Below are 14,575 nucleotides of genomic sequence, written 5' to 3'. Positions count from 1 at the left end.
TCATCAGTGTCAGGAGGAGATAGGATGCGCATAGTGGCTTTTTTGATGGGCACTGGAGGGTCTGTAGCGCTTGACAAAGCACATTTCCTCGTGCTGGAGCCTGATGCTGACAGCCCACAGGCATTGTCAGCATCACGAATGCGAGCCGACGGCTTTGAAGGGCGGCCAGAGCGCCGAGAACCAGCTACAACAATGGCTGGGGTGCATCCAGCCTTGAGTAGAACAGGGAAAGTGTTGCTTGATGATGGGACATTGGGCAAGGGTATATCGTCGTCAGGATCATTGTAAAACTTGATGTCAGACGCATCCTTGAGGGAGCCATCAGGATTGAGAGCACAGGACATTTTCAACAAGACAACTCACAATTTTGCTGCCATCATCTTTTTTTATACATAGAATAGGGAGAAAACTCCTGCGCGTCCCAGAACATTGGAATCCAAGGAGATCGTTTGAAGCAAAGAGTTGGAAGATCATAATTGTTGTGCAGACTCAAGGAAACATATATCTGCGACATATTTGAACAAATGTCAGTGTGTGAGAGAATCAAAATTTGGATTAGTTAGTATGTACCTTCAAAAAGGCTAAAGGCAGAAGGGTAGAGTGCAAATCTTGAAGTTTGGTCAACGTCGAAGTGACATCGAAGTCAGAGTTGAGAAGGGTGTGGAACAGTTCGGTAAGGGCGAACCAAAATAGAATGGTTCAGCAGGACCTAGAACCGAGAACTGATTTCTGGTCCGGTTCGGGCTGACAACAGAACCGTGGACAGAACTGTCCAGAACCGGACCGCAGCAGCACTAAATACATGGCTCTCACGGCCAGGATCCAAGACGGCCTATGGTTGAAGTCCTTCTTCGAGTGTATTCAGATCCCTCTCGCACTGCCCCTTCAGCTATTCGCCGACAACGCCGGGGCCATCGCCTTGTCAAAGGACGCTGCCAACCACATTCGTACCAAACACATCGACCTTCATTATCATTTTATCTGACGTCACATCGAAGAAGGAAGTTTCCTACCCATCTGGCTCTCGACTCACAAAAACGTCGCCGACATCTTTACAAAGGCACTCCCACACACTGCAGAAACGAGAAAATAGTCGGACCCTAATCAGAGGGAGACAGCGCGTATAATACGACTCTAAAAGTACCTAGCTTATAATCAGACAAAAATCCGACATGTCACAAATTTTGTTCGCTCGGTCTGAAGCAACATGAGTAAACAAACGCTTTTCCAACTTCGTTAACACATCTTTTCCGACCTCCGTTTATTCTCTTCAAATACATGCTATTCAACCACAAACCAGCCCCGGAAATCTAACCTTTCGACATCTGTTTAAGTTGTACTTAAAGCAAAGTAGGTTTTTCAAAAATTTCTTTAAGTCCCGTGTTACAGCTTGTATTTACTACTTGCGCTATGGCAGCCTGCGATGCAATTAAGCTCGAGCTGCCCGTGGATGTGAAAACATTTAAATTCACTTTCGAGTGCAGAACACCAGGACCCGTAGTAAGTACCTTGCGCAAATAAACTGATGCCAACTAATTTTCTTTGCAGACCATTGAAATATCTATCTGAAAGCCTCTCCAGATGCTAAGCCCACAAGCAGGTACTGTCAAGGGTCCCGACATCAGTGGCATACACACCGAGGTGCCAGGAGCATTAAGCAATTGGTTGGGCGCTGTTGAGGCAGGTCCTCCAGTGGTGGATGATAGTGTGACCGAACCTGAGTCGGAGCTGGGTGCTGAAGATCTTGTGAGTTTTCTCGGTCATCTTCATTTGCATTACCGAATAGCACATCTTTTAGAAACATACTAGTGCTCAAGCGCTTGTTAGTACTGGGCTGCTAGTTGATGATAGCGAAACAGAACCAGAGTCAGAACCGGAGACTAAAGATGAGCCTGCCACACTAGCAGAATTTTATCGCTGGTACAACACGGTATGTAATAGATTATTTTCTATGTACTCTCCACTATTTGCTGACTTTGGCCCCAGAAAAAAAAAGAAAATCCCGCATTTGATGAATACTAGTAGCATAAGATAGACTTTTAGTTGTAAAGTAGGAGCGTGGTTTCTGTCATGAGACATCTGCGATGCATTCACGTGACCCCACTATATTGCAACACTCGCAAGTTTCTGACTAGGTTGTCGCCAACATGCCTACTGTCCGCTGCCACTGCAAAACAAACAACTGTCATGGAGCTCTCGTCCCAGCACACACTGCTTGTGCACATGAGTGTGCAGATCTATGCAACCGAACTACTTCTGAACAGGGTAACTTCAAGCGTGTCGGTGAACGCATCATCCTAGGTGCTCGTGAAAATGCTGGACCCGTTCTGTGAGGGTTCGCAGTTCTGTTACACGAAACTCCAGCTTCAATATCTCCAAACATTGAGTTTTACGACTTCCCTCCGGATTTGGATGACGCGCTGCTGGACACTGGGTTTCTTGAGCCTGAGGACCTTGGCTCTGTGAAACCAGGGGATCCATTGCCCTATCTTGGCCGCAACATTTGGAGTCCTGAGACCTTGCTTGCTGCCATTGACCATTTCGACAGATACAATGCGGCTACAGCTGCTGGCTCGCGTCCTTTGACTCCCCATGATGCCCACAATCTCCCACCAGATCAAGAAGAGCATGAACTCCAATACCAGCTCCAGCAGGCCATAAAAAACACTGAAGAAAATCCAGATCTTGATCAGGACCTCGATCCTGATGCAAATCCTCTTGAAGACGTTGACAAGTACCAGGACATACTAGGCGAAGCTCAACCTGCTGAAGATGATCCCGATCCTTTCTTTATTGCAGATGGACTTTATGCAGAAGACACAACCGATATCATGCATCTCCCAGGTCACCTTGTCTCAATATACACAGTCGTGTCATGGCTGCACCTACAGTTCCACCTCCCAAAAGTTGTATGCAACGCACTGCTGGCCATCTTCGCATGTATTCTACTCACCCTTTCACCCAATATCGAACCTCCATTTGTCACCCTGCAATCCAGCAATCGCATACTCGGCGTCGACAAACCTATATATACTCTCCCTGTTTGTCCATCGTGTTGTAACGTGTTTCCACCTGCATGCTCCCCGCATTCTCATGATCAATGTACCTTGTGCAATGAGGACCTCTTCCTACCTGACAAGACTGCATGCGGCAACCAGCACTCCCTCAAGTCACCACTCATCAAATACCCTTACCTCCCGCTCTCAGATCAGATCAAGTCACTACTCAAAGTTCTGGGCCTCGAATCTCTCCTTGATGGCTGGTGTTCTAAGCCACGAGCTCCAAATCAGTACATTGATATATTCAACGGCAGTGTATGCAAGACTAAACTGAAGGCACCGGATGGTAAACTTTTTTTTTCGAACCTTCCCCATAAAAAAGCTGGTCCAGATGGAGAACTATGTATCGGTGTGAATCTTGGTGTCGACTGGTGAGCTTTCAACATGTTCCTTGTTTTGGTTTGCGCTGACTTTCAATCAATAAGGTTCTCATATATACGAAGTAATATAGCGCCATCACATTCATTGTGTCCGACTTCCTTTTCCATCTGCAACCTTCCACCAGAATATCGGTGAGTTCTCAGCAGGACGATTTGATTGTACAACACCATCTAACATGTCTATAGGTATCGCACATCTAATTTGATGTGCACCAGTATTCTCCCTGGCCCCAAGGAACAGAATCCAGATCAAATCCAACGGTTTCTCCGCCCAATCGTTTCAGACCTCCTTCGATTATGGAAAGACGGCATCAAAGTACCTACTGAATCATGTCCTCAAGGTGTGTCCCCCCACTTGCAAATGTTTCGGTCACCTCTCATTCACCAACTTTGTATCTTCATCATAGGACAACTTGTTCATGTCATTTTGGTGGCCGTCATCTGTGATAAGCCTGCTGCGCATAAGATTGGGGGCTTTGCTTCACATTCACATACTCACTTCTGTACAGCGTGCTGGATCAACATTGCCAACAAAGACAAACCATCAGCCTTTACTGACGGAGGTAAGTAACTCTCTTGTATTGATTCTATGCTAAATCAGTGACCTGCCCAGCATTTAAAGCTCGGACAAACGAAGAGCATCGTGAACTGGGAGAATGATATCGTAATCTCACTACCGCTAATGCTTGCAAGAATTTTGTCAAGGAATTTGCGACCAGATACACGCAACTATCTAGACTTCCCTACTTCAACATCGTTGAACAGGTAATTATTGACCCTATGCATAATTTGTTTCTCGGTAAGCACATTCTCATTGCACATTACATTTGTTTGATGCATGATCAGGCCTCGTAAAGACCCACTTCTACAATATCTGGGTCCAAAGTAAGATACTTCGACCTACACATGAACTCCAGACGCTGCATGAGATGCTTGCTGATGTACATGTTTTCAGTATCTCTGCCTATGGTCCTACTAACTAGTACGGTCATATTAAGTTCATTGTTCCTGGATCATGTGGCCGACTGCCCACAGATATAGGGATGCCGTCAGGAGGTTCTTTGACTGCGGATCAATGGCTCCTTCTTGCAACCGCTTACGGTCCAATAATTGTAAGTTTATCTATACTGTTTATCTATGTGCCAGCGCAGTAGCTGAAATACTTCATAGATACCTCAGTTGTGGTCTACCTGTCTACCATCTGACGGTGATGACCAAATTCTGTATCAGCGAGTCGCTATGATACAGAAATTGGAGAACAAAAAGGAAGCAGATGCTACTCGCAAACTTGACGACAGGAACGCACTTGCAGAGGCCAAAAAACGTGGTAAGGAAGCTTTCGAAGCTGAGAAAGCTCGCATAGCCAGGGACAAGGTTGCTGCAGCCGAGGCCAAAACCCAGGAGAAGCTACGACTCGCAGCTATCAAACAGGCTGAGAAGGCACGACTTGCTGCCAAGAAAAAGGCCAAGGCTGTTCAGAGAAAGGTATGAGTTCAATGTGTATCTGATTTGTCGCTGATTATTCGAAGGGCAAACGGAAAGCCACTGAGCAAAATGTCGAAGGTCTGCCTGAAGGTCATCCCCGATCCCAGCCACCACCAACATCAAATGCAACAGCTCAGTTTCTCGACCAAGAGCCAGACGATGGAGATTCTGAACCCACTAACATCAAATTCTCCCTTCACCCCGACGATCCTGCAAACTTCTTGAAGTTGTCTGCTGCACTCCGAATATTAATCAAACATCAAATCTGCGATCATGAACTTGACCATGCGGACCGCCTCCTTCGTGAATATTGTTCGGAGCTCATCAACGTAAGTCTCTCTACCTTTACCAAAGTCTCTGCTAATGTCTCTTATTTCAAAGTTATATGGCTCTGCAGTGATTAAACCTAATCACCACTACGCTACACATGTTGTTGAATGCACTCGCAATTTCAGCCCTCTTCATGATTTTTGGACTTTCCTTTTCGAATGGCTGAATAAAGTCCTGAAATCATTCAAGACCAATAACCATGCAAATGGTGAGCTGGAGACAACATTCTTCACCGAGTTTCAGAGGACGTGTCACATAGGACGGATGGTAATGGTCTATTTTGTTATACTTTCGCAACTTACTACAATATTCCATACTTTCAGACTTTTTCTTTACTCAATCACAGCAAGACATCACTTCCATGCACGGTTGCAGAAATCATGCTGAAAGCCTCAAATGAAGAACGAGGTACAGTCGCTGGCTTGACTGTGCTATCCAAAGACCTTGATGATGTAAACGCCGATGGTGAGTCTTGCTTTCCTCGTGTATAGTGCAGAAATTAATATTATAAACAATCAGCTGGTCAATCCTATGCCTTGAGTCCCCGCCATCAGAAGACATTGATGACGACAGATACTTATCGACTACTTGCTCAAACACTTTGCTTCCGCTATCCTCTGGCACCAGTTCACTGCCTCTGTGATCGCCCTGTTGTCCCTCACAGCCTCCCACTTGATCGCACTGCTATTTTTTTTGACTATGTGGTCATCAAGGGGAAGTGCTACTATGCCTCTCGTACTGTCGGATCAAACCGCTCTTCCTTTGTTCATGTCATTATCCCCGCTGACAATCCTATTCATCTACACGGCGAGGTCTTGGAAATTTTCCAGGTTGATCAGTCTTGGCGTGAACATGTGCAATCACTTTGGTTTGCGCGCATGTGTTGGTTCAAACCATGGCAGGGTGATGCAGGAATGGTATGGAATAAGTTGTGAGTGTACCATTTGACATCTATTCATTTATGAGTTAAAAAACGCTATCTTCAGTGCCGAGTCTGTGAGTGTGCGGCTGTGGACACTTGGAGAGTACCTGGAAGATGAAGTTCAGTTGCCGCATCTCATTGATCCTGACTGGATTAATGGTCAGTTAGCAATGACTACTGTGTCCATCAGTGTCGAAAAGACAAAGGTATGGGCAACTATCAATCTTGCCAAGGTACGTCAAAGGCTTCTTGAACAAGATAAATTGACTGGGTAATGCATTATACACAGTAAAACGACTTGAATGTGACCAAAATCATCTTGTAGCTCAAACCACCATCTCATCAGCATCCATCTCTTCGTCGTGCCACTTCTGAAGTTCTCCCAAGTACTCCTCGTCTTCTTTTATCAATACACCCTGGCCTATGTTCTTGTAAAAGCCCGTCAGCCATTCAGTACCATCAAGAAATGTATCATCGGCGTGATCACGAGCCCAGACTGCAGATACCATAGATTTGAATGGTACATTTTTCTTATGTGACTTTGGCTTGTTGTCATTCATCTTTGCTGGCGCTAAGTCAAAGACTTTCTTGCGATGCTTCTGCGCATCTGTTCTGCGATGCTTGTTAGCTGGTGGCCGAGTGGTGTCATCTGCTGCGTCCGTATCAGGCTCGTTGTGCTCCTCGTTCTTCTGCATATTGCGCAAAGACAACCAGCGGAGAAAGGCAACATACTGTATATTTAGATGAGCACGTGTTTTTATTTGCAGATACACCATGACGCTGACTTACATCAACAGATCGCCATTTTGAACCTTCTACATAAAATGCCAGTTTCGCAAGCTTCGCTCTCTCCCACCTGGATAGTGTGTCTGCAGAAAGATCCCCCTCAGAATCATAGGAAAGGATGTCAGAAGCAAAGTCAGTATCTATCATCGCAACGGCTCCTTTGTTCCCTGATTGAGTCTCATAGATCAACGCAGCTTGACAGCGTGATTTTGTGATCTAACATCATGTAAGTGACTGACATCTGATCATTAAATGAGAGACTCACTGCTTGACGACGTGAACGCTGTCGCAATCTATCTTTGCGTTCCAGAGCTTTGGCTGCCTTATCGTCGTTGACCTGGTCGCTTGCTTGCTTATGAATGTTTCGAAAGTACGTTTTCACGCACTCGGTGATGATAGTGAGGTCATAGTCTTCATTAGCGATCTCATGCTTGGCGTTAGGATTCTCGCGGCGCGCCTAAACAGTGATGTGAGTCTTATTGATATCAATCAAATTGAATATTTTGTACCTTCTCATTTTCCCATACCAGGTTGACGATCTCCTTGATGTACAGTGCATTGACATCATCATCAACGTTACCAAGCCAGTTCAGGTGCCAAACTATCTTGGTAGATACTGCCTCGTGAGGTTCCCCATTACCCAAAGGTTTGACAGCTCCCAACAGCTTTATGCGCTTTGATTTGCTGAGGCACGGATCAATATCACAAAGTTCAAAAAAGTAAGGGTGGATTATTGGCTGTACATGCATAGTAAGTCTATTGATCGTCGTGTAGTCTGGTTGATGAGCTTACTTTCAAGGCTGCATGTGAATTCGATACGTTTCTGTTGCCAACTTTTTTCCTGTTGCTGTTGGTCTTCAAGATCTCCTCGACGGCTTCTTCATTTACCTGAATGCGTGCCTTGAGTGAGTCGTTCGATTGCTGAAGCTCATTATTGGAAAACAGCAGGTTCTGAGTGACGTCCTTCAGGTTTTGCACTTCAGATACAAGACGAGCTACAGTTGAATTCAAGGACGAGTGATCTACGGGGGTATCAAGATTGTTATGAGGTGTGCCGCTATGATGTCCCATTTGACGCTGATGCATTGAATAGAATGATTGGTTGCCGTAGTTCTGGGGCTGAGTATAGCCATCCAATGGAGTCCCGTGCTGCGTCACTGGACCCACGGACTGTCCTCAAGATGACGGCTGGCTTCCAGTGAATGGTGTCGGAGTCTGACCTAGGTGCGATGTTCCTCCCTTAAATGACAAATTAGAGCTGATACCAATATTTCTCGTAGCCAGAAGACATACAGCATGCGGAGTCACTGCAGCTCGGTAGGGATACAGTGGAGCATCCTGCAGGTGCCGCTGAAAGGATCCAGGCGCAGGCTACATGATTACAAGTGAGTTTTTATCGAGTTGTGTTACTATTGGACTAATTACGGTTTGTGTAACAGGTCCATCCTGTTGTCCCCCCATCCCAGCACTAAAAAATTCGTCACGCCGGGGCAAGCCATGGTTCGGAAGGCTGAGGGAGGAATCTCCAGGATTGAACTGGTTACTGTAAGGCTCCGGCTCAGTTCCATGGTGTATCGCTGGATTAAACTGGTTTTGCGGGTCATTGGGAGCCCTACTAGGCTGTCGCTGTCCATGTCCAGGATACATGGTGTTACTAGTGGGCAGCATTGAGCTGTGGGGAGGAAGCAAGAGAAAATCCAGAGCTGCATGGAGGATCCTAGGAAGCATGGGTAGCACATGTACAACATATGTATAATCAGATAATAATCAGACTTGTTTCCTATTCTATTCAGAAGTAAACTCGACGTGCAAATCCCTAAATTCCGATGTCGGATTAGACTATTGCACACCTATGGAGAGCCCGTAAATCCTTTGTTTCCGGTGTCCAGTTTGTGTGCCGCAAATGTACCTTTCCTGATTCTAACTCTTGGCGAAACATCTATTTTCTTACATTGTGTTACTGTCCTGTTATAGGTTCTATTCCTTGTCTAATCTGGCCCGACTATTTTCTCGTTTCCGCAGTGACACCCATTATTCATTCACCATCGCGCAGGACTGGCACTTGTGACTCAATGATGGGGGTGGCTGTCTTTCCAGGGTGTTGTTGGAAGTGCTGTCTCGTTGAGGGGGTGTGTTGGAATCAGCTTCGTCATCGCTTCGTCATGTTTCCTCTTTCATTATCTTTGGCATTCCGGCGTCAGTACTGTAGCTTATAATTTCGTTGTTTTAGTTTATTTACACCTCAGCAGTTCTTCCTAACATGCTGAGGTATGTTTCACGTTGTGTTTATGTTTCTTGTTCATTTCTCATCATACTCTTATTGTAGACTCGTCCTTCAGGTACTGTGAATATACTTAGCAGTTCTTCCTAACATGCTGAGACTCGTCCTTCAGTCCTAACGTCCAATACTGTATTCACCTCTCACCAAATTTACAGTGCTTGTCCTCTGTGTTCATACCACTAGTATGCATCTTGCGTGTCAGTCCTAGGCTCGTGACCAGCCTGGCTTATTACCACGGACATATCAGACATAGTAAGGACTGGTTACAAGTCTAGCGTCAGACCTCACCACCTCCACATGCCACATCAAACCTCACCACCTTAACTGTCACACTGTCCGTATAACTTAGGTATATTTTTTTAGATCTGTCATAATATTTGATATTCTAACAGTGTTCCTTTTCATCCTGACAGAATTAGACGTCGTACACTGTAATTGTCCATAGGCAGTAATAAATTTATTTTACTAAGCATTCTTTCGTTTGTCTCCTCTGGGCTCGAGAAGAAACCCTTATTATCACATTCCGAAGAAGCAGGACCTGCAGGCAACCAGCAGTGGGTTTAGATGCTGGCCAACATCATAGGCGATGGAATGTGTATCTCAGAATTCCTGATGGATGGGTTTCTGCAAGAGATTATAGTGAGAGTGAATTTGAAGTGAGGAAGACATTACCTGCTCCGTTTGATAGATATCTAACTTATGTGATTGACAGCATGGCCCCTTATTCAGTGATAACTCCGATGCTACATCTTTGGAGTCTGCAGACGAGCTATCCAAGACTGTAGTTCCTTCTCTGCCAGTCGAAGAATGTCCACCCGTTAAACATCGGGCGTGTCAGTGGCCGTGTCAAGGATCGTTAGTGCCGCATCAAGGCTCATCAGTGCCACATCAGTGCCGTGTCACATCCGCGTCAAAATAGCTACGCCCGTCTCATTTGCCTGTCAAAAGTGGACGACTTGAAATCAGTTCCCATTCAAATCTGTCAACTAACACTGTTTTCGACTCATTTGCCTGGACTTGGGATGGAATTTGCTCCGGAGGAGATTAGTGCCATGATTCTGACAAAGATGAAGGAGACCACGGAGGTTCGCATCAGTCATCAAGACCGCCTCTGTCTGTTTCATGGCAGCACTCGCTGTGCTGTTGATCACGCCATCTGCCTATACGACAAGTCCACCCCTTCCACCGGTCATATCCTCTGCATTGTAGGATGGCATGTCGATGACGGAATGGGGACCTCTAACTCGAAACCTTTCCTCGTGCACGTCAAAGGCCGAATCGCTCACCGCTTTGGGATCAAGGACTTAGGGCCTATTACGAAGTTTCTTGGCAGAATGCGTTCGAGGATGTCTGGTCCAACGTTCAGCTTAGCAGCTGAACCGAATGTGCAGTCGTGTTCGGTGTTTGCAAAATTTTCTCTTGAACCGGACTGAACCGGACTTCCGCTGTCATGCATGGTATGTGATTCATACTATGTCAGATATATATAGAGAGTGATAAGGAAGATATGAGAGACTGTCTAGCCCTTTGTCACTAAGTTACCTCTCTATTTTTCCTTTATTTCATTGTCTTGTTTTTTATTTCTCACTTTACAGGCTTATTTTACCTTGTATTTGTATCAAGCATGTGACCTTCTGTTTATTTCTCATTGTTTATTTTTATTTGGCTTCTTTCAGCCACCAAGTTTTGTATCTCTATTTATTTCTGACTGTTTATTTTTATTTGGCTTCTTTCAGCCACCAGCTTTTATTTGTCATCACATCATGTGACTGGGAAATATTCTGGTTTGTAACATTATTTAAGCTGACTCAACATGTTTAGTCATGATTGGCCATGCTTTGTAACAACATTTAACATGACTCAACATGTTTAGTCATGGTTTGTCATGGTTTCTAATTTCTTTGTAAGATTACACTGTATTTGTAATGTACTTAGTAATAAGCTGATTCATCACCTGGTTTGTAAGCCACATTCTTACCAATCCATCTGATTAATCATGCTTAGTAAGGGGGTTCCCAAAAGGTATAAAAGGACCCCATTTTCACCCATGAAATACAATCCTCCCACTTGACTCTTATCTCAAACCATGTGAGACCACTAAGACTTAAAGTGCAGGCCAATATAAGTGCCTTGAGGTAATCTAAGATATCATTATCTATTCTAAAGTTATATACTACCTTACAGGGGTCGACTATATAACTTTCATTATTGTTATTCTACTCTAGGTTATATACTACCTTACAGGGGTTGACTATATAACCATTGAACAGCTCTCATTCTAAGCTTTATGTGTATTCATAAGACTCTCCCTTTCAACGGAAAGTGAGACACATCTAAGGACGACAAAGTTGAAACAGACTTTCATAGGTTGAAACACAACCTACTAGGCTGAAACAAACCTAACGAATTTATCCAGAACACAGAACATTCCACAACAACTTCGTATAAGACTACACAAGAAGAGGACAACAAACTAAATCCTCCCAAGAACTCACCACATTACCTCCCATGAAGTAGAAAAGTCGGAGACCGTGGAATTAAGGACTGGCAAGAAGTCTTCACCGTGTATAATTGTGTTGTCATTATACACAACTTTCATATAAGACCCTTAAGTAACAAGACACCGCATCACTATATGCAGCTGCCAAAATGTTGCAGACATCCTGACGAAGGCGTTGCCACGTCCTTTGTTCATCAAGCATGTAGCAGGGCTACAATTAGAGACACGCGAGTAGCATCTTGGCAAGGGGGTGTGTTGGCTTCAGTATTACCATTCTTGCACTATTGTTATCTTGCACCTTCGATGCCACACGTATGTTTTACTTACTTCTTGACTTCCTGGACTTCTCGCTTCTGCACCATATGAACTCCACCGCATGTTGATCCTCCGGTCCCATTAGCTAAGTGTTTCCGTTCGTACTTTTACATCGTTGCGACCAGGTCGACACCTTCTTCAATCCAACATGCCGCTGACTCCAGTTGCGCTTGATGCCATCACTGTTGGCAATATCATTTGGTGTAGCACACCGTCCATAGTTGTTCCCATTGCAACAAAGACAGTTGAAGGCATGAAGCTAGGCACAACAGCGAAGAGTATCAGTAGAGGTAAACCTGTCAACAAGCTTGCAGTAGTTCTTGAAGTGAGTGCACTTATCATATTCCCTCAAACACTTATGAATGTCAAGTAGGTGGATCAGGGTGGACATTTTTTGAATGTCATTACAATGACCACATTCAATGGCTTAACCTTGACAGAACAACTAGAAGCAGGAAGGATAGATGACAGGATGCAATGGTGCCCCTTGGGATCAGCACCCCAGGCCCTTGGGGGTCATCAAGCAGTACCGATTGAGCACGAGGGTGACAGTCTGTCCTATGTGTTGCTCGAACCAATCAAATATTATCCTGAGGGGACAAGTGTATGTTCATTCAATATTGTTATAATCTGTAATTGATCGTTTCTACTAGGCTCAGGTAGCCGAGACTCGCTTACCAGCCGAGTCCATCCAGTCTATCTTGAAGATGATACAATACGCGGGGAAGTCCAGAGACTCAGAAGGGGCAGGGCACATCGGATGAAAGTGTATGTAATGGGTTGGGTTGGGTTGGGTGGAGGAGTATGTTCCCAGGTTTTATGTCGCAGTGGACAAGTTTGTTCGCGTGTATGTGTTCGAGAGCTGAGATCTAGCGCAAGGTCACCATGAGCCTACTAATGGACCCATACTACATACCATCTGATCAACAACCACTAAGGTGTTTGCTGCAGGTAGAGAACGGCATGCCCGTACCTCATCAAGGTTCATCCCGATGCATAGAAAGATAGTCGAAATACTCCAATCGACCATAGGCGAAGACTGTTGGAATGGAAGGGTGCCCCTGCAGACGCTGCAGAACCCGTCGCTCATGATTTAAGGGGTGGTTTTGAGTGCGAGAGATGCTCGGGATTTCTTGACGGCCATGATCTGACCAGTGACTACTCGAGTGGCCTTGTACACCCATCCCTAAGAGAATGTCAGGCATAGAATAACAGAGGACAGCATGGGCATACAAAGCTTCCCTTGCCTAGTAGATCATCAGCTCAGAGACATCATGACTCTGCATAGGCTCATGACCAGCCTGACATATACTACCACGGATGCTTAAGTGGTGTAGCCAGTGGCGTGGCAGGGCGGAGCGAGGAGTTTGAAATTGATAGGTGCCAGTTGTGCCAGAGGTAGTTTTACGATTCACTAAGATCAATGAAGATAAACCATCGAGCGACTCCTATTGGAAAGTATTGAACTTGTACATGGCATTACCTTGCGGAGCAAGGTCTATCACGATGGAGCGTGACGCGTGATATATCACACTAAACAGCACAAAATATGCACGTGATTTCATAACTGCTCCCATAAATACAAGGTAGTAACAGACTCTGCATATACCATTACATAAATAATCAACGAAACAGCGAGATTGTAAGCCTGCGATACTGAAAGTCCTTGACTCCATGAATGTGGAAGAGGGTTCTGTCATGATGCAAATAATCAATATTCCTCTGCAAATGCACCCATGGGAATATTTGAGTTAGCTTAGTCAGTGGGAAAAAGTTGTGAGCACTAGCCACTGCTGTTGACATTCTTTCGTTCCATTCCTATGGTAGTCATTGACTTGAGCACGAACAGGCGTATCATATATGTAAGTTTATTTCCGTCTCGACTCACTGTTTCATATAGCTCATGCATGTTTAGGGTATTTCTTACAAAGTTGCCCTGCTGTTTGGCTCGTGTTCTCGATGAAGGACACTGTCCTCCTTTCAACGAGCCCCATGATGTGAAGCATTATTCTTGTTATTATGATGCCCTCTATTACTCACAATATCATCTTGCATTTTTTGAAACATCCCGTCATTGTGTTGTCTTGCGCAAGCTTTCCTCTCGGGAATATACTACTCACTTGGGGAATAAACGAGCTGCAACTTATGCATTAAATTTGCGAGAGCTGCTAGCGCTGGCATCAATGTACCTACGAGCCCATTTCTTCCTTGAGGGTTGGGCATCTAGTGAGGAACGTGATAGACCTATAAAAATGGAATGTAAGTAAACAAAGGTTGTATCATTGAATGGATACTAACTAGAACTGCTCCGATACTCCATATTTGAACCATGACTTCTTTCCATCGTCGCTAAGTCCATCTGAGTCAGGCTGGGGATTGGACCATACTCAAATTCTGGAGCAGTCAAACTAAGACTACTATGCCTCACGGCTGAGTCGTCACGACCTGAATATCTCACTCAATTCTTACTTCCACCCTCAATTTACAACTTGGATCAATGTTTTTATCATGCAGTTT

The 14,575-nt window shown here is 44.9% G+C and overlaps 2 protein-coding genes across 2 annotated transcripts; one reads left to right on the top strand and one right to left on the bottom strand.

The window, feature by feature from the left end:
- Positions 1-1,224: 1,224 nt before the first annotated feature.
- On the top strand, positions 1,225-6,451 carry F5891DRAFT_1177959 (uncharacterized protein; the record flags this gene model as incomplete). The annotated part of the gene is made up of 19 exons (XM_041365795.1): positions 1,225-1,350; positions 1,418-1,500; positions 1,549-1,746; positions 1,799-1,930; positions 2,136-2,301; positions 2,365-3,430; positions 3,511-3,571; positions 3,724-3,780; positions 3,847-4,002; positions 4,205-4,238; positions 4,286-4,324; positions 4,475-4,551; positions 4,610-4,924; positions 4,969-5,253; positions 5,306-5,521; positions 5,578-5,719; positions 5,882-6,185; positions 6,241-6,382; positions 6,410-6,451. The coding sequence occupies exons 3-19, from the start codon at positions 1,582-1,584 to the stop codon at positions 6,449-6,451; spliced, it is 3,399 nt and encodes a 1,132-aa protein (XP_041216634.1). The 5' UTR covers positions 1,225-1,350; positions 1,418-1,500; positions 1,549-1,581.
- A 51-nt stretch (positions 6,452-6,502) lies between these two features.
- F5891DRAFT_1200778 (uncharacterized protein) lies at positions 6,503-8,609 on the bottom strand (the record flags this gene model as incomplete). The annotated part of the gene is made up of 7 exons (XM_041368853.1): positions 6,503-6,907; positions 6,966-7,178; positions 7,228-7,419; positions 7,472-7,699; positions 7,755-8,039; positions 8,256-8,333; positions 8,388-8,609. The coding sequence occupies 7 exons, from the start codon at positions 8,607-8,609 to the stop codon at positions 6,503-6,505; spliced, it is 1,623 nt and encodes a 540-aa protein (XP_041216633.1).
- Between the last annotated feature and the right edge of the window lie 5,966 nt (positions 8,610-14,575).

The sequence above is a fragment of the Suillus fuscotomentosus genome, assembly GCF_016647785.1.
Source record: "Suillus fuscotomentosus strain FC203 chromosome Unknown F5891scaffold_256, whole genome shotgun sequence".
NCBI lineage: Eukaryota > Fungi > Basidiomycota > Agaricomycetes > Boletales > Suillaceae > Suillus > Suillus fuscotomentosus.
Note: the sequence above shows the minus strand (reverse complement) of the source record. Positions and strands in the feature narration are given on the sequence as shown.